Source organism: Dasypus novemcinctus, chromosome 24 (genome assembly GCF_030445035.2).
Source record: "Dasypus novemcinctus isolate mDasNov1 chromosome 24, mDasNov1.1.hap2, whole genome shotgun sequence".
In the NCBI taxonomy this organism is placed as follows: Eukaryota; Metazoa; Chordata; class Mammalia; order Cingulata; family Dasypodidae; genus Dasypus; species Dasypus novemcinctus.
Window position 1 is genome coordinate 4,151,862 of NC_080696.1, and position 24,580 is coordinate 4,176,441.

The following is a 24,580-nucleotide window of genomic DNA, read 5'->3' on the forward strand; positions in this document are numbered from 1 at the left end:
TTTTCAGGGACCTGAATGTACCCTCACCTCACTGAAAACTAGACTTTCCCTTTCTCTTGGATTCTCCATTGTATATCTTAAGTCCTGAAATATTTTGCCTTGACCACTTTGATTTGATTGTTTCTTGCACTGGTTCAGCTGTGTGGAAGCTGCTTCTGTGCTCAGGACACATTCTGGATGGTGAGCCAAAGACAACTGTCCCGGTCCAGTCCTTCAGGCTGCCAACTGAGGGACTGGCATAGGCATGTGTGTGCTCCAGGAGGCACAAAGGGGCTGTTCTGCTCCGTCTCCAAAGTCCCAGGGACCCACCTGGGAGGGCAGGTGCTCTTCTCCCTGAACCAGTGAAGGGGAGGGAGGGGCCAGCAAGAGGAACTTCCCTCTCGTTCTTAAGGTGCGTTTCCTTCTTTCAGTGCTTGGCAAGTGACTGAGACCCTTTAGCTACCATCAAGAGCTCTGAGGAAGATGACTCGAACAGTATTTACTTCTTTTAAAAAAAATCGTATGCTTACAGAAAAATCATGTTAAAAATACAGCATTCCCAAATCTCCCATCGTTGACACTACGTTAAAGTTACATCGTTACATCGTTGTTAAAGTTGAGGAAAGAATATTAAAATTGTGCTATTAACTATAGTCCAAAGTTTACATTAGTTTTAATTTTGTTCCCATATTCTACTCTATTAACACCTTGTATTAGTATGTGATATTTGTTAAAAAAAAGTCATGAAAGGTCATTTATGTAATTCTGCTATTAATATAGTCCATTGTTTACAATGGGGTTCACTATGCTTTATCTTGTAATTTTTATCCTGGTAAGATATATACGGCCCAAAATTTGCCCTTTTAACCACACTCACATAAACGATTCGTTGGTATTAATTACACTGAAAATATTGTGCTATCATCACCACCATCCATTTACAATCAAACTAAGAAGAAACACTATAAAAATTAGGCATTAACTCTTCAACCCAGCCCTTACTAACCTATATCTTAGATTCTAAGTCTGATTTTTCTTATTCTAGTTACTTCATATCAGTGAAATCATACAATATATGTCTTTTTGCATCTGTCATATTTCACTCAGAATAACGTCTTCACAACACCCATGTTGTCACATCCATCAGGACTTCATTCCTGTTTACAGCTGAATAATATTCCATTGTCACATACCACCTTTTGTTTATCCATCATCAGTTGATGGACACTTGGGCTGCCACCTTCTTTTGACAATTGTGAATAATGCCACTGTGAACATCAGAATGCAAATATCTGTTGGAGTCCCTGCTTTTGATTATTTTGGGTATATACCAGAGGGATTGTTGGGTCATACAGTAATTCTACACTTAACTTTTTTTCTTTCTCTCTCTCCCTCTCTCCCTCTCTCTCTCTCTATCTGCCTGTCTTTCTCTCTCCATCTCTGGCTTTTCCTGGTTTTCGGCTTCTGGCCCTATGTCCAAGATCCTTGGTCTCTAAAGCCTTCAGCCTCTGGATGAGGAGGGGGATGATGAAGAGGAGGGAGAGGCGCTGAAGCCGTTGGACAGGAATCAGATGGAGATGGAGGTGGAGAAGCTTGACTCCGTGGGCTGAAGGCTGGGGCTGCCGCCAGCAGCAGAAGCTTGTGCCCAGGTCGAATGAGGAGCTCAGCACAAGCCCTGCCCCCTGCTGTCAGCGCAGGAGCCAGAAAAGCCCTGGCAGGGCCTTCTCCGACAGCTGGGATCTCAACGCTGGGAGTAACTGGGTCTGGCCCTGACTGTGACGTGATGCTTGATGCTGTCCTCCAAGCCCTGGGTGGAGGGGACATTCCTTGAAGGAAGGATGTCCTGGTTCAGTGCATCCACGAACCAGGCCGCTGTCCAGCAGGCAGAGCCAGTTGTCACCATCGCTCTCTGGCTGAGACAGGAAGAGCTCAAGTGGCAGATGCTGAAGCTAGGAAAGGGGCTGCTCTTGGTTTGCATTGCCTTACCCATGGGGCAGGGACACCCTGAGTGGCCTGGTCCATGACCATTGATGGTCAAAGACTGACCTTTGTTTGAATAACGTCTCTTTGGGCTTGCTTTGGCAAAGACCAGTGCTCAGCTGGAATTGTCTTTCATCAGTCCATTCTGCCAAAAGAGTCTTGAGGTCTCGGTGGGGGACTTGGAGCCAGGGGAGATTGTCCTGTTGCCTTGGGGTCAAGGGATCTTGTGTCACCGTCCTTTGACTGTCCACTCATTCATTCTGTGCTCCTCACTGGAAATGCTGGCATGGTTGTGAGCAGCCTGATGCACTCACCTCCTGCTGAGTGGGAGAGAGCACCGATTGGCCCAAAGCAGTGATCCCAAGGAGACTGCAGCCCGGGAGTTCATCCTTCTCTTTTCCAGTAGAGAAGTGCCTGAAGGTCCCTTGGGACCTGGAGCAGGAAGGGGAGGAACAGAAGCTCCTGCTTCTAGAAGCCCTGGCCCAGGAATCCTCCCAAACTGCGCTCCACCGGGGAAGTGGTCCAAGGCTGCCCTTGGCTCCTGGCCCTGAGACAAGCCCTGGAGGTTTCTGACTGGGTGGGAAACCCTGTGTGTGCAGGGGTGGGGGGGTGGGGTGTGTGGAGCCCTGGCTTGAGGGTGCAACCCCTCCTTACACTCGGGACTCTGCCCGGCGCTGTGCCCCGGGCCAATCGCTCCCTCTCTCGGTTTCAGTTTCCCAGTTTTATATCGAAGAGCTGGACATAAAGTGTGTGAGCATGCACTCAGGGACCACGGGCCAGCTCGTCTCCCATGGATGGGACAAGGGCGCATGGCTGGCACGCTTACCGCCCACCCCAGGAGAGGACAGGACAGGGCCCTCATCTGGGAAACTGCCCTCAGCCTCGGGCTTGGCCGCTCCTCTCCTGCCCGCGGCTCTCCAGGCGGCTCCCGACTGCTGGCCTGCTGCTGGGCTCCAGGCAGGGACGTCCTCCCCCAGCCGCCCCGGGGTCAGGGTTTGTTTTACCAGCCGCTGCCTGGCAGCCTCCCCGGCCGCCGTTGCTCCCCTTGGCAGGGCAGCGCCATGCTGCTGACTGTTCCCTCCTTGCTGCCCGGGTCCTCTTCTGTTCTGTGCTCGGGTAGGAGTGGGTGGGGAGAGTCTCTGGCAAGACCAAGCTCCACCCAGGGACCCACAGGTGTGAGCGGCCGGCTCCAGGGCTCTGCTCCTGCCACAGGATCGGGGACCGAGTGCGCCCGCAGGCCCTGGATGACTAGCGACCAGGGACACTCTGCGTGTAGGGCAGTGATGCCCGCTGGTCACAGCAGGGCACACGTGGGTGATGCATCCATGGCTCTGCTCGCAGGCACCGGCCAACGCCGTGTGCCACCAGCCCTCCCCATGCTTCCCTGGTCCCGTGGACCTTGGGGGCACCTGGAACACTGCTGGGTGGAGGGCCATGCTGTTGATGGGCTTGGTGGGCTTGGAGAGCCTGGAGAAGCTGGGAGTGAAGAGGGCGGGGGGGGCTACCTGATATCTGGCCACCTCCCCACGTTCAATGTGCCCAGGTGCCACCCACAGAGGACAGCCAGGAGCAGGGCACCTGGAGGCAGGCAGGGGAGTGTGGCCGACAACAAGGCCAAGCGGCCCCCTCCTCTTCCTCTTCAGCCTCCCAGCCCCTGTGTTTGCAGACGGGACCCCTGAACTGGATATCCAGCCTGTCCCCAGCTGGGGTAGGAGAGGACGTGAGGGAGCCCAGGGGACCAGCCCCACTACCAGGGCGGAACGAGAGTTGGGGGACAATGACTGGTATCACAGCAACCCTCTGACAATTTAGAGGTGAGCATCCAGCACCAGCAGCTCACGGGGACCGCTGGAGCTCGACTCTTATTGACAGAGAAAGTGCATTCGAGACCAATATTTCCTCATGAACGTGGATGATGAGAGTGTTGGCCTTCCCCGATCACCCAGACGGAAGGGGCCTCTCGGCCCTCACCTGGGGCAGGCGGGAGGCGGGTGCAGGCTCCTGGGCTCTGTGCTGAGCCAGGGCTTCCCCCTTTCTGGGGGAAGGACGTGCACAGGGAATGGCACAGCAGTGGGAAGCACTCGTTCACAGGGCGTGGTGGTGAGGACACCGAGGAGGCCCAGCTGGAGCCCAGGAGCTGCAGCTCAGATCCCCGTCCCCACCTCAGGAAAAGGAATTCTGGTGCCAGGGATGAGGATCTCAAAGCAGGAACTCCAAGGTCAAGCGTGGACCATGAGGCCTGAGGGGCACCGAGGAGGCCGGGTCTGCCTGCCCTTGCACTGGGGCCAAGAGGGCCTCCTCGTTTGCTCCTCTGGCCCTTTACATTCACATTTTCAGATTGCCCTACCTACTGCTGCTGTCACCCTATTGTTTGCCCTTGAAAACGACAAGTTCCTATTTGCTGTGCAAGCAAAGCCTCAGGCAAGAAGCGGGAAAGGTTCCTTCTTCCTCCAAAGTGGTGGAAAGGCAGCCGCTGCCTGCCCGGGCTCAGGAAATGGTCTTTGTGAATGGTCTAAGCCCGACAGTCCTGGGTGCTCTCGGCTCCCGCCGGGTGGAACACCGAGACGCACCGAAACGCTCTCTGCTGTGGATGCCCGTGTTGGTTTCAGGAACCCGGGCAGGGGCAGCTGGCTCTTGTCGCTTCTCCCTTCTAAAATCAACAGATGGCTCTGCAGGATTTCTCCTTCGATTGAGCACTGCGAGAGCCTGTATCTCATTTCGATGAACACAGGAAATGCAAGAACCAAACTCAACTCCCAGGCTATAGTGGAAACAAGAATTTAATAATAAAACCTTCACATGGAACATCTCCTAAGGACAAAGGTAGGTATTGCCCCTCCCCTTTAGACAGATAGTCTTTGTTGCAGTTGATTCTCAATCAAGTTCTTTGACAGTCACATGCAATCTCCTTCCCACTAGCCATGTTTGGAGCGGCAGGACAGGCCCAGGGCTGTGAGTGGAGTCTGGGGGTCGCCCAGACTGGCTGCTGGGGAGGGAAGCGCCTGCCCGGCCTGGCCCACGGTGGCTGGGGTCAGCAGAACGACTCGGCCAGGCGGACCTGGAGGGGAAGGGGGCCCTGAGACTGGGGGGCCGCTGGGGCCAGTTACGGTTTCCCCTTTCGGAACCTGGGTCCCTTCTGCCAGCTCCTGTGAAGGGCTGAGAGAGCTCTCCCCTTGACCTTGGCATCCAGGGGCGTGGTCCTTCTTAAGAGAAGAAACCGATAATCGGGCGAGGGCGCCATGGCGTAATACACGTTGGCGTCGTCAGGGATCTGCAGCACTGGGGGGTGGGCAGAGGGGGTCAGCTGTGCTCCGGGGCACGGACGAACCCCACCCTCTGTGACCCGATGAGAGCTGGCCTCGGCCGGCCACCCAACTTCCCCAGTCCAACTCCTGGACCACAGAGGAGCAGCCTGAACGACACCCTGAATGACCAGGGAAGACTGCAGAGGCACAGCTGAAAGCGGGGGACCCTTGATCCAAAAGTGACTCTGACTCCCACCTGCCAGCCTCAGAGTGGAGCTGCCACGAGGTCGTCTCCTCCCCCAAGCACCCCTGCCGCCTTCCCTGCTCTGCAGGCGGCGCTGAAACTGGCCTTCTCCAGCCCAGCGCACGCCCCTGAGCCCAGCGCTCCCCGAGCCAGACTGCCGAGCCCGCCAAGGGCAGCCCCGCACCGGGCCTCCTGATCGGGGTCTCGTACCTTCGTCCCCGGCCGTGCTGCCCCCGCCCTCTCCACTCGCCCCTGACTCACTGCCATCTCCTGAGAGGATCTGCACCAGCTGGTAGTCCGCGGGCTGCTCCCCAGCCAGCTCCTGCTCTTCCAGGGCCTTGCGGATCACGGCTGGAGCCCTGTCTTGGTCGGTCACCTGCGGTAGGTCAACGACAGGCCTCAGGACATGGGTCCTGGAGCCGGCTCCCCACGGCGCAGCTGCCAGAGACCCTGAGGAGGCCCCTCTGCTCGGGGCTGGGTCTACAGGGGCCTCCCTGTCTTCTCTTGCTCCCCCGGGGACACTCCACGCCCTGAGGGCTCTTTTCCAGTCATTCCTCACCCCATCTCCTACAAGAACCTGCACCTCTGTCTGGAGGGTGTTTCCAAGGGAGGGTCCAAATCCCCTGCCCTGCAGGCTGAGCCCCGGCCCCTGGCTCCTCAGCCCGCACAACTGCTAGGGGTTCCCAGAGCCCTGGAACAAAGAGTGGCCTCACAGCAGAGGGTGTGGACTGTGAAGTGACCTCGGGGCCTCTCTCTGTCCCTCCTCCCTCCCCATCACAGGAGAGGGCTCGCCCTCGGGGAGGGCCCCTGCCCTGCCCCTGCCCCTCCAGGAGGCCTCCGCGGAGCACTGAACCCCAGGCAGAACACACACGTCCAGTCCAAGCTCAGATGTTTGTCCAAGAGGAGGCTGGAAGACACCCTACGGTCCCGCAGGAGGCCCTGGGCTCCAGGAGGCAGCTGTGCTCAGCAAGGTCTAGAGCGCAGCTGCCTTGAGCACGAGGGCCCGGGTGCAGGCAGGGCTCAGGCTAAGGGCCACTCAGTGACAGCTTAGAACAAGCACGGCAGCTCCTGGCCACAAGAGAAGTGCAGCCCTTTCAGCTGGGCACCGCGGCAGCGCTGCAGCCTCTGGGCCGTGGGGCAGGGGTGGCTCCATCTGCACGTCCATCCAGGATCTGGGCCCTGCTCACACCTTCACGGCCACTGCCCTGGGGCAGACCCCGTCCTCCCCTCTGGGTCACTGCAGCAGCCCCTCACTGGCTGGTGTCTCCACCCACCACCTCACCGTCCACTCTGGGGCCAAAGCTCTCCTGCTGTCCCTGCTCTGCTCTGACCCTTCAGGGGCTCCTGAGAAACTCACGCTCCATCCGGCAGCTCCAGGGCCTGATGGGACCTGGCTCCCAACGCCTCTCTGACCCCAGCCCTTCCCCCGACCCCTGCTCCTTCAGCCCTGGCCTTGGGGCTGCTCCTCAGCCCACCAAGCACACGCCTCCTCGGGCCTGCCTGTGTCCACCGGCCTGAGCCCTGACCGCCGTCGCACACACGCTCTTCCTGTCCCTGGTCGTGGCCGTCTGTCCTTCCCCAGCCACTGGTAAGTCTGCTCCAGGGCGGCAGGCAGGGACCACGGCACCGCTCAGGTGCCTACGGCCTGAGCCACCGTGGCCCAGGGGGCGGCTGCTCGCCCGGCTCACCAGGATGCTCTGGGCCTTGCGGCTGCTGTCCTCAGCCAGGGCAACACGGACGAAGCAGCGGTCGCCCACGTGCCGTTTGTCGCGCGGCCGTGAGTCATGGCGCTTTCGGCTGGTGCGGGTGGCCCTGGCTTGGATGGAGGAGGAAGAGGACGATCTTCCCGACGCTGCCGTGATGGTGGAGCCGATCCGAGACGATGCGCAGGTCGACGGCCCCGGCTGTGGGGGACGGGAGGTCAGCAGAGGCCGGGAGCCTCGGGGCAGCCCGGGGTGCTCAAGAAGCTCCAGGAGGCTCTAGAAGGTCTGGACGAGGCAACGGGGCTCCACCTCTCGTGGACACGGGGAGGGCCCAGCCGGCACAGGAGGGGCGGCAGGAGGGTGAGGGCCCCAGGGAGCAGGGCTGGGCAGTCACCTTCACTTCCTGGCTGTCCTGGGCCTCCGGGACGTGGTCCAGGTGGATTTCCACCGCAGAGCCGGAGGAGCCAGCCACGCGTGGGTGAGGAGAATCCGCGGCATCCCCGCCGCTGAGGTCAGGGCCACCCTGGAGCTGGACGCTGGAGTGGGCGGTGCTGCTGCCGCTGGACTCAGTGTCGGGGCCCTGGCGGCTGGATGGAGGCTCGGCTTACCTTGGGGGCCTCCCCTGGCATGCCTGCCCACCTCTGCCCTGCTAAATCTGCACACAGCTGAGTCCTAGGTCCATCAAGAGGAGCCAGCGGGCCCCGACTGCCCCAGAGCTCACGCCGCAGCACCCCGTTGCCCAGAGGAGGAAACAGGCCCAGGGAGGGGGCGACTCTCACAGCCCCAGGGCTGGTCGGGAGTGGAGCTGGGATCCCAGCGCTCAGTCGCAGGCAGGCCCCCCCCAGCCCACGCTCAGCCTGGAACTCCCCTGAGCCCACCCTCGGCTGCCCCGCGAGGGGAACTCACTCTCAGCTGCAAGGCTCGCTGCCTTCCGGGGGCTGTTGGGCCTGGAAGCTCTCACTGGCCGCCTCGGGGGGCGGCTCCCACTCACCAGACAGGAGGAGGCTACAGGAGAGGGGAGGCCGTCAGGCTCCCGAGGTCCTCACAGCAGTTGGCGTCCGCGTGTCCTGGCCTCCTCAGGCAGCAGGGCCTACGCGGGCCCAGGAGCCACCAGGGTGCTCCCCCCCCACCGTGGCCTGGTGCCCCCCTGGCCTCACCTCTCCTTCTGTCCGAGCAGCTCCACGGCCTCACACCAGGCCCTAAAGCGCCCGTCGGGCACAAGGCGGTCGTAGCAGCAGCGCGCCTGCAGCTTCTGCAGCTCGGCCACCAGCTGCTCTTCCTGGGGTCAGACGGAGGAGGAGGCACTGCAGAGGCGCGGGTGGGCTTGCCCAGTGGGCCGGGGTCCGGGGCCCCTGGGTTCCCAGCCCTCCCCTGCCTTCCGCGCTCTACCTGCCCTCAGGGCTGAGCTCACACAGCTCCTCCTCCAGGAAGTCGGCCTTCCACCAGGTGAACCCCCACCCTCCCGAGGGACGAGGGACGGGGCGGCCCTGTCTTCTCTCCTCCAAGTCCCCAGCAGTCTTCCAGGAAGTTGCCTGCAGCCCGGGGGTCCCCTGCCAGGAGGCTCTCACTGTCCAGCCCCCACCCCCAGCACCACCCCCGCACTGCTGCCCACAGCTGCTCACCTTCCTCCTTTTCTTCAAATTCACCATGGTCCCCTGGAAGGCAGAGAGGTCACACCCGTCACCAGGGGTCCCCCAGCCATTGCCGTTCCCATCGCCCCTGAGCCCTTGTCGCGCAGCACAACTGCGGGTTCCACGGGCACAGGGCAGCCCAGACCAGGCAAGGACCCAGGCAGGCTTGTGGGCGCAGGAGTGGGGCACCAGGGGAGCCCCAGGCCCGCCCGGCCCAGCCTCTGACCACAGTGGACACATGCCCCGGGACCAGCCTGCACTCACTCTGCTGCCACAAGACCACGGCCCCCAGCTCCAGGGCGCCCGGGAGGCTCTCGGGAGATGCAGTGTGCCCACTGCTCAGTGCTCGGGGCTCAGACCGGCCTCTCCTCCCAAGCCTCAGGGACCCTTTCCCACGCGGCCCCGGTCCCCTGGCTCACTCACATCCAGAAACTCTGGCATGGCAGAGTCCACCATCGAAAACCGAGCGAGGAATGTCCCCAGCCATGGGACAGTGCCCTGGATGGTACCCTGTGGTGTGGAGTGGGTGGGGATGAGCGCAAGCGCTCGTGGGCCCCCGATACCCAGCCCTGACCACCCTGCAGGCTCAGACTCCTAGGACCACCCAGCATCACCCCGGCACACACTCGGGCACCCAGCTGTCACCCCAAAGTTCCCCGCCCGGCCTCCAAGGACCCCAAACTCCCCTGCAGTCCCCTCCCAGCACCGGCATTTCTTCCATCCCAAGCCCACACCCCGCCCCACCCAGTCCCCCAGCCCCGGCTCTTCCAGGCTCTTGCTCTGACTTGCTGCCACTAGTCCCCGAGGATTCCCTCGGCTTCCGGCCCTCAAGCTTCCAGGGGAACAGACATGGAAGGGAGGCTGCCCGGGCTCAGAGGCCCAGGAGGGATGGCTGGGAGGAGGGCCCCACCCTGACTTGGAGGCCACCCGCCCTGGCCCTCTGGCAGGAGCCACCCCCACCCCCTCCTGCTGCTGCTGCTGCTGCTTCTGGGCTCTGTTGGGGTTCACGTCCAGGATGGCAAACTCGGGGTTCCCGTCCTGTCAGGATTGACCAACTCAGGGTCAGTGTCAGCTGCAGGATGGGCTGTCCCGGCAGGCCTAGTTGAGCAGATCCTGCCTGCCCCAGCCCACAGGACGGAAAACCAAAGGCCGCCGGAGGCCCGCACACAGGTGCCCCCTGCCGGGGGTCCACTCGGCATGTTCTGCCAGCAGGGGCACCCCGTCCTCCAGCTGCACGGCTGGACATTGCAGCACTGGACATCGAAGTTGTTCTGCGTCTTCTAGGTGGAAGCTTCTAGTTTCAGTCAGAAAGGACCCGCCATGGTTTCCCGTCTCCCAAAGACTTCTCCTAGCTCTCGGACACAAGCCATTCATAACAAGGCGCAGGTCTGAGACCCCCACATGGATGGAGACTTCTCTTCCTGCTGGTTCATCATCTCCTCCTGGCACATCCTAGTCCCCCTGAACGCGTCCGAGCACTAACCCCGGCCTATGGCCCGGCAGCTGACCCCACCTGCCCACGAACCAGGCAGAGCCCTCGTCATCTTCCTCCAGAAGAGGCCAGACAGGATGTTTGCAAAGAAACACCCAGGGAAGCACTCACAAGCCCCCCTGCTGAGCCCTGGCCCCCCGCCTGCTCTTCACCTGGGAGATCAGCTCGCTGCGCTTGGAGGAGTTGATCTCAGTGGAGACAATCCCAGACAGTGTCTGAAAGAGGCGGTAGCTGGCCCTGGGGGAGGGCAAGAAGGAAGAAGAAAGGTGGGAGTGGGTGGGAGCGTCCAGGGGACAGCCCACTGCGCTGTAGCTGGGTCCTGGGACCCGGAGTGCCTGGGTGGGTGGTGCTGAAACTGGGCAGCTCTGAGCACTGCAGGACAGCGTGGGCTTGGGAGCTGAGCTCTCAGGTGGGCACCATGGGGACCCCCACTCCTAGTTGACGAGCAGCTGCTGTTGACATGGGAGCTGTCCCCTGGACAGAGCGGGCTGCTGACCAGCGCACCCTGGACGTGCTCTCATCTGGTTCGACTCCGTGCCTGACCGCGGCTGGCAGCAGTGGTGACGCACAACAGCTGACCTCAGGTCCTGGCGAGACCTGGCGCCCCAGCCCACCCGGCCCCTGCCCGGGTCCTGCGGCCTCCAGGCTCCCTGCTGGGTGATGCCCAGCCTCCCACGGGGCCCCTGGTCCCCCCCGGCATTCCCTGGAGAGAAGCCTGCCCACCTGGAAACTTCCCCCCATGTCTTCTTCTGATGGCCAATCGCGTGCCTTTCGAGAGCAGAGAGGATGGCATGGGCTGAGGAGAAGTTGCGGAGGGTTCGGCACTCCTGGGGAGGGAGAAAGAATGGGCCGTGAGGGGTGGTCTGAGCGTGCCATGCTCCCGTGCCAGCCCTCTCGGCTGACCTCCCCCTCTGGATGAGAGAACCCCATGGAGCCCCTGAGGGCGAGCCGGGGCCCCAGAGCGGGACCCCCAAGCTCCACCTGAGGAAGAGCCTGGGGGGACGTGAGGAGGAAGGAGGGCTGTGCTCCAGGAAGGGCAGGGCCCGGAGGCCGAGAGCCCACCAGAGCGCAGGGGGTCCAGGAGTACACGGAGGACCGGCACGCACCCTGGCCACCTCGATCCAGTGCTCCACCACCCTGGCCTTGTCTGTGGCCTTCATGCTGGGGTCCCGAGGCAGGTGGCCATGATGCAGTCGGCCACGTGGTTGACCTGGCTGATGATGGCGCGCACAGTGGGCGCCACGTGCTCCTTGCCCTTCTGGAGGTGCTGGGACCAGATGGAGCCCAGGCAGTGGTGGGGCACCACCTTCTTGAACAGCTCCTGGGGAGGAGGGCAAGTCAGCCGGCCACGCCCACCCCCAGCTCAGATCCCGCGGGTCCTCGGGACCCTGGCCGTGGTCATTGTCACAGCAGTGCGTGTGGCAGGGACGGCTAGGGTCCTAGGTCTCCTCTCCAGAGACCCAAGTGCGGGCTTGGGCTCAAGAAACTCGCCCAGGGACCAAGGCTGGCAGGGGACCAGGGTTTGGACCCAGATCCCAGGATTCGGAATCAGGGTGGGGAGGGCTGGGGCGGCAGGTCCTGGGAGGAAGGGCTCCCCAGCTCCCCCCTGCCGAGCCCAGCTGCTCACCGCATCCATGAGCGACAGCTGCTCTGCCACCAGCTCGGGAGGGAAGGCCAGGAGCTCAGGCTTTGCGGTCACCCCTCGGGCTGAAGTGTGGTTTGCTGGCCTGGCAGGGGAGCAGCCGCGGTAGGCCTAGTTCCGCTGCCCCCATGATGGGTGGCTGGTCGGACTCACCGCCACCCCTGAAGGGAGCTTGGCATGGGCGCAGAGTGCCCTCGGGTCTCCCCTTCTCGGCAGCCATGCTTCCGCGGCCGCCCCTCCTCCCAGATGGTGCCACGCGATGCCTGTAGGGCGGCACCCTTCTGCTTCTTTCTCCCTGCGCAGGCACAGGGTGGAAAATTCCAGTCTGCCCTTTTCCCCTCCCCCGACAGCAGCAACAGCCAGGCGTGGGTGGGAAACTCAAGTCTGCCCTCCACCCCAGCAACAGCAGCCACCAATCCCTAAACCCTGCCCCTTCCCCCAGCAACAGCGACAGCCAATCCCTAACCACCACCCCTCCCCCGTCCAGTACCGCCCACTGACCTTTCACCGGCAACCAATCAGAACAGGGCGTGGCTTTTACCAATCAGCCTTCCCCAGCCCCTATAAAACTGTTGCCTCTCCCTCAATAAGGTGGACTTGCTTGTTTACCTTGTCTCCGCGGTAGTTCTTCTGCTGTGCGCCCTCCAGTCCTGAGAGCCCCCGACAAGGGCCTGGCCTCCCTTGTCCCCAGTTCGTCGCCTGCTTCTCCGGGTGACCCCTTCGTCGCCTGCTTTTCCGGGCGACCCCTTCGTCGCCGGCTTCTCCGGGCGACCCCGTCAGCCGAACCGCGCAACCCCTTGTGAGACCGATCCCTCGTCTGCTGCCGGACCGACCCCTCGTCCCAGGTGGGACCGACCCCTCGTCCCAAGTGGGACCGACCCCTCGTCCAGAGCTGGACCGACCGCTCGTCCGCAGCCAGACCCCCACCTCTACTGACCGAGCAAGCCGCCGCAAGGCTTCTGCTCATGCAGACCGTCCCCGCAGGTCCCAGGCCAGGGGCAGGAAGGCTGTGGGAGGGCAGCCCGCCCTGCTGCTGAGCTGAGCTCTGGCCGTGGCTCAGGTGCTGCCGACAGACTTTCCTCCCCCTCAAGAGCCGCTGCTCCTGAAGGTGCCTGAACCGGCTGCAGCTCCAGAGTGGGCACTGGAGCGACCTGTGCAGGCGGCACTGGAGGTGGCGGTGGGACCGCCTCCCCCTTGCCAACTGCTGGTGCGGATGGGGCTGCCCCTGCAGATGGGGCCGGCTCTGCCTCCGTAGGGGGCACTGGCGCTCCCTCCACAGGTGGCAGTGCAGGTGGCCCCGAGGCCTCTTCCAGCTCGCAAGCCGGCGCTTCTGCTGCTGGAGGAGCAGGCTCTCCCTCGAGAGCGGGCAGTGCCGATCCGTGGAGCAGTGGCGAGGCAGGTGGAGGTAGACTTGCCCCCGGCTCTGCAGCTCCTGCTCCTGATGGTGCTGCAGCTGCCCGCGGCTCCTCAGCAGGTGCTCCAGCTGACCGGGTCGGACGGTCGTACTCCAGGGAGGGCACAGGCCCCATCTCTGCGGGGGGCAGCTGTGGTGGTGCTGCAGCCACCTGCAGCTCAGGAGCTGGCGCCCCGGCGCGCAATGCGTCAGGCTCTATTTGCACGGCAGGCGCTGGCGCCACCTCGCCAGCTGGCAGTCCAGGTGGTGATGGAGCCGACTCTGGCTCTGGACCTGTGTCGGCTGCAGGGGGTGGAACTGGTGCTGGCGGTCGCACTGGAGGCATCGGTGGCTCTGGAGCTGACAAAGGAGCTGGACAAGAGGCAGTTTCCCCACCATGAATGGCTCCGAGTGTCATTCCAAACAGAGAAGATCCCACTACTTCTAGGGGAAGATCCTGCCCAGGAAAGTGCTCCCCGCCGCAGGCTCCCAGGGGACATGTCTGGGGCTCCGCAGTGCTCGCAGCCCGAGGGCAGCCTCTGCTGGCTCCTGCCTCTGCGGTGCAATCCTGGGCCCTGGCCCACAAGCTCCCATGCCCCCACCCCGAGGCCCCCTCACCCTCTGGCTCTGCCTCCGTGGGCTCTGGGTGTCTCATCCGGGCAAGCAGAAGTGCGACACGGCACTGCGGGCCAGAGCCCGGCAGGTGCTCCTGGGCGTGGGCCGCCAGCAGCTGGAGGCAGGGAGAGTCCGGAGGCTGCAGGAAGTCCTCCCAATACTGGTCCATCCAGGTGCCCAGCAGGGCGCAGAGGGTGCTGAGGGCAGGGGGGACAGCACGGTCAGACGCCGGCCTTGCCCTCCATGCTGCCCCCAGTACCCTCCCACTGCAAAGAGAGTCCACGAGGACAGCAAGGGCTCTGACTGGCCTGGACACAGCCCGGTGCTGACACGCAGTGGGGGCTTCAACACGGGGTGAGTGCGGAGGGGGCAGGGCCCGTCCTCCCGCCCCAGGCCCTCGTGGGCCCCCCAGGAGCAGTTTCCCCAAGGACCTGCCTCATCTTCCGCCTGGTGTCGTGTGTGTCTCCCCTTCCCACGGACACTGTCCCCCCTCCACCCCTGCAGGAGGCAGACAGGACTGAGGTCCCCGGCAGATTGGCAGCAGGCCGCTCACCACCTCCCGTCGGGGGTCTGCGTGAGGTGGTGTTTGGGGGCCTGGGGGCTGGGAGGGGGTGGAGGACGGGTGGGCTTCTCTGGGGAATGAGCCCCTGGCCTCCTGTGCAGACAGTGCCCCAGGACCCCACCTCAGCTTCCTTACTCCTTGGCAAGGGGAGGGGGAAGCCCTCTGGACTCAGCCTTCCAGGGGACGGAGGACCCGTGGCCCCAGTCCCCACCTAGTCCTACCCAGACACCCACCACCCGACTCCCCACGATGGGGTCTGGGCACGAGAGCCCCTCGCCCTCACCCAAGGTGCACCTACGTTTCACGTCAAGGCGTCCAGGAGGCTCACCCTTCCCCCCGAGGTCACCTCCATACCTAGGGGAGACCGTGAGGCTGTCACAGCTGCTGGCTGAGTGTCCCCCCTGCTGAAGATGGCTCGGCCTATTGCCGGCGGCCCCCCTCCAAAGGCCCCTAGAAGGCAGGTTCTTTGGTTTGCCGTGTCCGCTGCTAGGAGCCAGGTGCCGAAGGGAACGCGTGCGCCGAGTAGACACGTGCCGGCTACCAGGGGAAGGGGGAGCCCCCAGCGGCACCTCGTCAGACCTGGGGGAGACCTGGAGCCCTCTGACAGCCCACAGGGATCCCTGCTCTGACCACACCAAGGTTGGAGGCCCGAAAGGGCTCGCAAACCTCCCAGAGAAATGAGGAAACTGGGTGCGAAGGGAGCGAGGCCGAGAGCCTCTTCCCTGGGGAGAGCGAAGTCCTGCCCAGGAGCAGCCCTGCGCCTCCAGCCGCCCTGTCGGGGAGGCAGCCTCGGGGCGGCACTTCCCACTGACCCTGCCAGTCTGTCCTACACTCAGCCCTGGGGGCTGGTCCTCAGGGCGCCCCTTCCCAAGGAGGAAACTGAGGCCAGCGGGGGCAGTGGCGTTTCTGAGACGCCCAGCGTCTGCTGGGTGCAGCAGCCCAGGGGGCGGGTGGGGGTGGGCGCTCACCAGGGGAACAGCCGGTCCAGGACCTGCTCGGTGGAGGCGAACACGCGGTAGGTCCCCAGGAAGGTGCAGACGTAGCCGAGGTTGCCCTCCTGCAAGGCGGGCACCAGGTGCTCCGCCAGGTCCTCCCAGCGGCCGGCCTGGACCGTGCGCACGGCGCGGCTCTCCCCCCTCGCGAGGGCCCCCTCGTTCTTCCTCTGGGGTGGGACAGAGGGGGCAGTGTGGTCAGACGCAGTGCCTGGACCCAGCCGGGCATGGCCAGGGCCACCCGCTGCCCCGAGCCCTGAGTGACGTCCTGAGAGGGGCCGTGTGGGCCCTAGTGGAGAAAGGTCCTCGGCCTCCGCACAGAACTGCAGCTGAGCCAGCACCTGAGAGGCAAGGCCCCTGGCCTGAAAGGCGGGTGCCTGGAGGGTCCTTGGGGAGAAAGTCCCCTGCAGGGCCGAGGGGCTGAGCAGACCCTGGGGAACTGCAGACCCTCCTGGTCAGGAGACCACCATCTGGACTGCACCGTCACAGGGTCAGAGCAACAAGGGGATGCCGTTGGCCAACCCGACCCCAGCTCAGGACAAGGAAGGGAAACGCCAGGGCCAGGGCCAGGGGATGCAGGGACGCTCCCCCCAAAGACAGCCAGTGGTCCCCCGCCGCTGCCCGTCCAGAAGGTCAGCTGGCCCTCGCTGGAGAAAGGGAGGTCTGTGTGTCCTCTGCCCGGCCGGCCCTTTCCTGGAGCCTCTGCCAGGGCCGGGAGGACCACTGCCTGGGGCCTGCAGGCGGTGTCCAGGGCAGCAGAGCCGGCAGGGCCCCGGGACAGGACCTTCAGCTCCAGCAGCCCCGAAGGCCGAAAGGCTGCTCTGAGCCGCTGCCCTCCTGGGATCCTGGGCAGCCGAGGCAGCCCCAGCTCCTACCCAGGAAGGTCAGGGGGGCGCTTTTGGGAGACGGCGAGAACCCTCCTCAGCAGGAGAGCTGGTCAGCTCGGAGCATATGGGCAAGGACAGTCAAGAAGATGCCACCGGTGACGTGGGGCCGAGGAGGGGACTGGCAAACACAGCAGCACGACGTGCACGTGTCTGCGGCGCGCCCACCCTCCAGCCGGCCATGATGGGAATCCTGGGCTAAAGACCCTCTCCCGCCCCTCTCCACGTGAGCAGTGACCTTCCCCCATCTGTGCAGTGGCAGTGTGCTGGGGGACTGGGGGGTCCCAGGTTCCTCGGGAAGCAGGATATGGGGCCACTCGGGTGGGAAAGACTGAAGAGCACGCAGGGGTGTGGGGTCAGGGTAGAACATGGCCCCGGGGTGCTCCCCGGCTGCCTCGGGCCCCATTCAGCGCCTGCTCTCACCTGGAACCAGCTCAGGCCCTGGCTGGGGCCCGGATGGACCATCACCTTCCTCAGAGAGCCGGTGTAGACCAGCCCCTCCTCCAGCTCCTCGCCGACCACCTGCGTGGAGTTCTGTGAACACAGTGCCCAGCGGCCGGGCCGAGGGGCGTCACCAGGGGGCCTGTCCTCCCCCGCAGGGGAAGCTGGCCCTCCATCGGGCCGGGACCCAGGGCAGGCCCAGGTGGGCTCTGCCTTCCTCCGAGCCCAGTGGAGAGAACAGGGGAGCTCGAGGCTCAGGATAGACATGGTCCACATGGATGTCCCCAAGCTGCCTCTTCCCACCCCCGCCTGTGACCTGGCAGGGGACAGGAAAGGCCCTCTGGGTCCCCAACCCTGACAGCCGCTCCTGCCCGCAGTGGTCCCCCTGTCCACGCCCCACAGCCTGGGAAGAGGATGGACGTGGGGCTGCCCAGGAGGAGCACAGCAGTGGCTTATGCTGAACCGGCTCCCCTGGACCACCCCGTGTCACCTCTGGGTGCCTCCTGGGTGCCGATGGCCATTGGCTCTGTGGCTGAGGCCTGAGCCAATGTCGGAAGCGATGGCAAGGGGATTCATTCCCGCTTTGTTGGAGGCTGGAGCGTCAGGGTCGCGCAACGCAGCAGGAGAACATGCTCTCTCGAGCGTCTCCTGCCAAGTGAGCTGGGAAGGGACTGCCTGTGGAATCTGGGTGCCTGGTTACCAGGGTTCCAAGTTCTGTCACCGAGGAAGTGAGGTCACCTCCTGAGGTCATTTCCCCTAGGCCCTTCAACTGTCAGAAGCCCACCAAAGTCCTTCTGCATGACTGTCTGTCCATCCCCTCTCTTGGATTGCCTTCTTCCCTGGACTCCGGCCTGCCAACACGTCCCCCCCCACAGCTCACTGGGAGGACTGTGGGCAGCTCCGGCCCCAGCTCGGGGGGAGACCCAGCTGGGTTCAGAGTCCGCTGCTCTGCCCTTTCTGTTTTGGGGAGCCCAGGCTAGCCACTGGGGCCCACCCCTAGTCTCCTCACCACACAGCGGGGTCCATTCTAACATCGGCTTCTCGGGAGAGCGTCACGTCCACAGGGGGCAGACACCGTGAGCCCCGGAGTCTGGGTTCACACAGAGCAAATGCACACACTCAGACACGGGGAAGCAGGAAGGGGACGGACGGAACCCCGAGTCCAACTCCACACAGGGCTGGGGGAGGGCCGCGTGCTCTGAGGAGACCCACTTGCGCTCCTGGGCTGCTGTCTCCATCTGGCAAATGAGACCAAAGTCAGACATGGCGGCTGTGCCTCCAATCCTGCCAGAGGCTTCCCATCGCACTGAGTATTTCTAACTCTATCTTGTCCACTTAAGAGTTGGAGGTAGAAGCAAACATTTAAAAAGAAAAAGCAAGCACCATTGAATAAAACCATAATAAGGAAATGAAAAAATGGAAAAAATAAAGAGGAAACAACCAAACAGCAACAACAACAAAAAACACCCCAGGTAAAACAGGTTTCCCTCTTAGGCCCCTAGGAAACATCTCAGGCTGCCATTGATCAATCACTCTGCAACCTGCCTTCCACAGGTAAGGTACCTGGTACCAAACAAAATAAATAATAATAAATAATAATAAATATAAAATAGCAGATTGAAAAACCTAAAACAAAAAGAAAATCTCAGTCTATAAGTTCCCTGCCACAAGGTGCCCGCTGGGTACCTGACAACCTGGTGGCTCATTCTCTGGATCCCTTCTCTTAGCAGGTCCTGGGAATCAAACCAGGGCCCTCACCCCCCTCAGCTACGCCCGCTGCTCAGGTCAGCAGGCTTCTGAAAGCTTATGTGGCTCTCCCGCCCTGTGTCCCTAAGACGTGCTGGCCTCTAGCACTTGGCCCCCCACCTCTCCTGACCTCCTCCTCTCCAGGGCTGGTCAGCACCTGTCTCTGTCCACCCCTCACGGACCTCGTTCCATCCATCCAGGGCTGCTGGGTGTGACAGCCTTCCCTCTCCCTGGGCCTCTTCAGAGCTGGCGATTCAGGGGGGGCTCAGCTGGCCACACTCACTGAGGAGAGGCCACTCTCTGCTCCCATCAGGCTCTTCTTCCTCCCAGGGAGGAGAAGCTTCCTTCCCACTCAGGTGGCTGCAGCGAGCCCAGGGCTTTACCCAGGCTCTTTGCCTGCACGGTGGGGTAGGTGTGCTGCTCCCAGCCACAGCGGTAAGAGCCTCGTGGCTTTTGTTTGGCCTCTTCCCCTCTGTTGCTCTTCCTCCTGGACAATGTGCAATACTCTCCTGGGCTGCAGATCCCCAAAGCAGCTCCCTCAGGTAGCTTTTTGCCCTCTCTCCATTGTTTTTCTAAGAATATTGAGCCCGGCCTACCTATTCTGATGCCATCTTCCCAGAAGTCACTTTACCTATTGCCTTTCACTTTTGTGTAGTGGCTGTTATAAATTTTAAAATACGTATATAACTTTCATTGTATTTCTGTATGGCAGCACTGGATTTAAGTGGGCCACCACAAATACACACACACACTATATTTGTACTATGCATAGAGAATTTCTTTAATGACACACAAGATCAGTTAACAGGTATTGCCTCTGGGGGCAAACAGGGACCTGAGTGGGAGGAAGATTTATTTCATTCCATTTCTTTGTAAAGTTTGGGAAAAAAAGAGGCTGTAATAAGTTTGGATAATGTTAAGAGAAATACATAAATTAGCACAGCTCTAGAGCTTTACAGTTTGTAAAGCGCATTCTCTTCCGATATATCTTCTGTATTAAGAGTGGCCAGACTAAGCTCAGGCCAGTGTGACGTGAGCAGAAGGGCCCTCGGGGCTCCGGGCAGGCTGCAGCGATGGAGCTGACCCAGCTGGGAAGACCCCTCCCCTTCATCCTTCCCTCCTTTCCGCCACCTTGAAGCAGAAGTATTGGCTGTGCAGGCTGGAGCTCCAGAAGTCACCCTGGACTGTGGGAGAGTCTAAGGATGGAAGCCTCAGAGCAGGACGCCGGCGCAGAGAGAAATAAGATGGCCGAGCTGTCATTGTCGGCAGCGTGGGGTCAGTGTGCACTGCCGCAGGGATACCTGTGGGTGACCCCCGAACTTCCTGGGTGCGCCACCTGCTGCTGATGGAAAGGTTACTGCTGGACACAACAGCTAGAATGGGAATCCCAGGAGAGGAGGGAATTTTGTCTGCTTTTCCCACTGAGTTAGGCTCAGTGCTAAAGAAGTGCTCGCATGCAGGAAGCACTGCATATCTGCTTTCTCTTTGTAATGAATTAGCCCCAGCTTGCACCTTTCCAGGGACTCCCTGCAGCCCTGTGCTCCCTGCACTGGCTAAAACCAGGACAGGGGCTCCTGAGGTGAACCTCAAACGTCTTTACAAACAGACAGGGAAGGTGTCTGGGTCAGTGGGGGCTGTGGCCAAGGTCCTCTCCATGGGTCATGGGAAAACACCACAGCAGCCCCACCTGGAGAGCCTCATACACGGAAGGACTTTCCATGGCGTATCCCATTTCATCCCTTCAATAAGTTCACAGGTCCGGTCCTCCTGTCACCCCACTTTCAGAGGAGCAAACTGAGGCTAGAGGAGAAGTGACCTTCCCATGGCCCTGAGCCAGGGACCGGCAGTGTCCCACTGCCCTGGGGCAGGGGCTCCCCTGCATGACGTGGCCCTGGACCTGATGGGCTGTGGTCAGGAAGATGTGCCTGCTGCCCCCAGCCCCTCGGGTGGGTCTGCCTGGGGGGCTTCATGGTGCAGGAATAGCTGGAAAGTAACCAAGCACCGAAAAGCAACTTGTTTCTCTCCTATTGCTAGAATACAAGAAAATTAATTAAGCATAAATTTAAAAGTAATAAAATACAGCCCTTTCTTAGTACGAAATTCCACTTTTGAGGGTCAAAATTGTCCTGTTGAAGCAATAAAGTGTAAAAGCCAGCTTCAACTTGTTGGCCAGACCCACACAGAAGCAGCCCCTTGCTGTCCTCCCTTCAACTTGTTTAATTAAGACACTAAAATTCCCACCCAGCGGTGGAGTTATCCACCCCTTTTTTAATCACACAATATATATACAAACATAATTTCCTAACCATACTAATCATACAATTATATAGCTGTTAGAAGTTTGTAATAATTAACAAACTGTAGCTCAGTTTCCCCTGATATGCACTGGGGAAAGTAATGGAAAGATGCTCATAATTAGCCATCAAGGACACGCGCGCTTCCTCTTAGCCCTCGCTGCGCCCTCGCTGCGCCGTGCTTCTCACCTGCCGTCATCAAGGGCTGGCTGCAAGGTGCCCCGGGAGCAGGGCCAGCGGCCAGGGAGGCGCAGGGGAGGAGGCGGGAGGACACTCAGGGCTGAGGACGTCGGCTGGTTAGGGTGCTGGGGTGGGGGGCCCCACCCTGCACTGGTCTCGGGTGGGGTGGGTGCTGCAGAACAAGGCCAGGTGCAGGAGGGCTCGCCGCCCTGGTGGGGGTGGAGGGCAGCCCCGGGGCGCACGTGCTGTGGGTGGGAGCCTGTGTTTGCTGGTGGACCACAGGGAAACAGCTTCAAGGGCCGTCAGCTCTTAGTGCAGGGACGGGGGCTGCTGTGAGGGCGTAGACAGAGGGCTGCGCGCAGGACCCGGCTCCGCTGGCCTTCGGGCCTTAGCCCTGGACCTTTCCAGCACAGAGCTGGGTGAGGAGGGGTCGGCAGGGGCCCGAGAGGGCTGGGGCTGAGCTAAGGGGCCGGGGTCCTGGAAGCCCAGCAGCTGAGGCCTCAGCAGGTCAGGCGGGGCGCTGGCCCCGATGCGGGTGGCCGGCAGGCGGTTGGCCTGTGCCCAGGGTGGGGACCCCCGAAGTGGGGGTGCAGGGCTGGGGGACCCGGAAGCGGGGGTGCAGGGGTGGTGGCCAAGGGAAGTGGGGGGCGCAAGAGTGGGGGGTGTGGAGCATGCAGGCCATGGGAAGTGGGGGCGTGGAAGTGGGGGCACGGGGCGTGGAGGCAGCAGCATGGGGCAGCTGGAGGGGTGCAAGGGGCCACGGGGCTGATGGTCAGAGCCTCAGCTGAGGGAAGACCCCAGACGAGGACTGACCGAGCAGAAGGGGCAGTGTGGGGGTCATCCCGGGGACATGGGGGGCGCGGGCGCTCCAGGGCGGGCAGCCCAGCGGCAGATCGGGTGTGGAATGGGGAGACGCAGGGCGGCTCAGGGCCGGGGGAGGGTGGGCAGCGTCCAGGCTGGGGGGGGGGTGGTCTGGTTGCTAGGCAACCGCTGAGCCTTATGTCCTGGAGCCTGAGGGGCGGCTGTGCCCCTGGACTGGCCTGCGAGGGTGATGGTGGAAATTCGCTTCCTCAGCTGTCCTCACTCAGGCAGCTCCGAAACCCTCCCCCGAGCCGGCTTTCTGTCCCTCTGACTCAGGAGCTCACTCTTGAGCATCCTGGGTGACAGGCCTCAGGGGCCCTGCCTGCAGGAACAGGCGCGTCCCGAGCACACCCCGCAGGGGGCAGGGCCAGCCCCGGGCCCCATCTGGAGCTCCGGCTGCTCAGCTGAGGAAGGCGCGGAGAGCTCGACTTCTAACTGAGCGCCATCAGCCGCGGAGGCCCAGGGCGTGGTGAGCGCTGGAGACAGCTCGGGAAGGACAAACTGCTCACACTCCTCACCGCCCCGCCGCCTCACTTGCTTTCCTCTTTCCCCTCCTTCGCCTATAAAATCCCTGGCAGGGGCTTGGGGCAGAGTCCCCCCTTCCTGGCTTGCCCACGCGCAGTAAACCGCCTTCTCCCTGAGAGACGTGTTGCTGCCCTGTGGGGCCGGGTCACAGCCATGCTGGGAAACCGTGGGAGTGGGTGGGCGCGGGTGAGCAGGGCAATGCAGGAGGGCCGGGCCCAGGAAGGTGCCCGAGTCCTTCTGATGCTCCAAGGACGCCCACGGAAGGCTCCAAGGCCAGCAGCAGCCACGCCGTTTATTTACTCACGTGTCCCGTGACGGCCGTGGGGCAGCGGCCACCCGTACAGTGTGGACACCAAGCTTATCACGGGCCGGACAGCACCAAGGGGTCCGGCCGATGCACAGGGCAGTCGGGGGCACGTAGACTAGTAAGTGCTCAGCACTGAGCACGTGCGCGCGGGCGTCGTGTGGGTTCCCAGAACAGTGCGGGGAGCAGGTGTGCAGGGCGACTGCTGCCCCTCGGGCCCTGAGCGCTGTACAGGAACTTTCCAGGGTGGACTGCTGGCCAATCCCACCCCACCCTTTCCAGCAAGCTGCACAAATACCTCGCGGGAGGGGAAGCGGGCATTTGGTGTCCCTACAAGGGGGTCTCCCCTGGGCCAGCGGGCTGTGCGTGGAGACTTGGGGACAGCCCCTGAGCGGTGGTGGCCCTGAGGCCTGGGGGCCGCGCAGGGCTGATGGGGTGGGGCTGCAGTCACTGGTGGGGGGGGCCCTCTCCAGGCCCCAGCTGCTGCCCCCGCTTCTGCATTGGCTGGGGAGGGGGCTGGGCATGGGATGAGCCATCTGGGAGTCATTTGCATGACAGGGGTGACCCAGGAGGAGGCCACCACCAGGTCCCTGGGGCTGGAGGGGAGGGGCCTGGAGGGCAGGCAGGCTCAGCTGGGAGGCTGGGGGAGAGAATGCTGGGCAGTGATCACTCTGAGGAGGGAGCAGGGCCCAGGGGGAGGGAGATGGGGGTGCAGGGGCAGCTGCGCTGGTGAGCATGCACAGGAGGGGCCTGCCGTCCATCCTGGAGGGTGGCAGTCCTGCCCAGGGCACAGCTCCCCGGGGGCAGAGCCAGGCCACTGGCTGGCCCACGTGCTCCACTCTTGCCGCTGAAGGTCCCTCCCCAGCCCGCTCCTGACACTCAGGCTCATGCTTGCTGCCTGCTCCACTCAGGTGCTGCCCAGGAACGGGCGAGGGTCAGGCCACCGGGCGTGGGAGAGGTGGTGCCCCCCGGACAGCCCCAGGGAGCAGCGGCTGAAGAGCTGACAGCTGGCCCTTAGGCCACACAAACAGCAACTCTCCCACAGCACAGACCTGCATGCCAAGCTTGGCGGGCTCCTGGGGACCCCATGAATGAGCTGGGCTCAGGAGTGAGCCCTGTGGGACAGGAGCCCTGCTATGGCCCTAGACCTGTGGCCCTCGCTGGGGTCTGCAGGTGGCAGCCCCTCTGCCTGTCCCCTCTGAGTCTACGGAGGCAGCTGGTCTACCTTCTCCCCAGCCTGAGGACAGAGAGGTGAGGGGGAGGGGCAGACGTGGGGTCCCTGTTCTCATCACCCGCCTTGTCCAGCACCCACTGCCCTCCTCTCTGCCCAGAGGGTCTAAAGAGCCTGAACTTCCCCATGGGCTCACCGGAAGCCGCAGGATTTCACCTGGGTGTGGGCCCCCGCCCCAGCAAGGCCCAAAGGTGAGAGCAGAGGGTGGCTGCTCCCCCCAAGCTGTGCCCTCCCTGGGCCGCTCCCCCAAGATGCCCCCTAGGATCTCCCCCCAGGATGCCCCCAGGATGCTCCCCCATGATGCCCCCCCAGGATGCTCCCCCAGGATGCCCCCCAGGATGCCCCCCAGGATGCTCCCCCAGGATGCCCCCCAGGATGCTCCCCCAGGATGCACCCCCAGGATGCTCCCCCCAGGATGCTCCCCCAGGATGCACCCCAGGATCTCCCCCCAGGATGCCCCCCCAGGATGCTCCCCCCCTAGGGTGCCCCCCAGGATTCCCTCCCAGGATGCTCCCCCCAGGATGCTCGCCCAGGATGCCCCCCAGGATCTCCCCCCAGGATGCCCCCCCAGAATGCTCCCCCCAGGATGCTCCCCAGGATCTCCCCCCAGGATGGCCCCCAGGATGCTCCCCCCCC

The 24,580-nt window shown here is 62.6% G+C and overlaps 1 protein-coding gene and 2 long non-coding RNA genes across 3 annotated transcripts; all 3 read right to left on the reverse strand.

Annotated features, from left to right (window-relative positions):
- Positions 1 to 4,723: 4,723 nt before the first annotated feature.
- Positions 4,724 to 5,795, reverse strand: LOC131275753 (uncharacterized). The gene is made up of 2 exons (XR_009183169.1): positions 5,710 to 5,795; positions 4,724 to 5,238 (listed from the first exon to the last, which is right to left on the reverse strand). It is a non-coding gene; the product is annotated as an uncharacterized lncRNA (long non-coding RNA).
- Positions 5,796 to 8,348: 2,553 nt separating this feature from the next.
- On the reverse strand, positions 8,349 to 9,280 carry LOC131275838 (uncharacterized). Its single transcript, XR_009183300.1, has 3 exons — positions 9,206 to 9,280; positions 8,774 to 8,806; positions 8,349 to 8,430 (listed from the first exon to the last, which is right to left on the reverse strand). It is a non-coding gene; the product is annotated as an uncharacterized lncRNA (long non-coding RNA).
- Positions 9,281 to 9,653: 373 nt separating this feature from the next.
- On the reverse strand, positions 9,654 to 11,578 carry LOC101433374 (ral guanine nucleotide dissociation stimulator-like). The gene is made up of 5 exons (XM_058287519.1): positions 11,381 to 11,578; positions 10,998 to 11,101; positions 10,427 to 10,511; positions 9,743 to 9,820; positions 9,654 to 9,674 (listed from the first exon to the last, which is right to left on the reverse strand). Exons 1-5 carry the CDS (start codon positions 11,432 to 11,434, stop codon positions 9,654 to 9,656), a joined length of 342 nt encoding a protein of 113 aa, XP_058143502.1. The 5' UTR covers positions 11,435 to 11,578.
- Between the last annotated feature and the right edge of the window lie 13,002 nt (positions 11,579 to 24,580).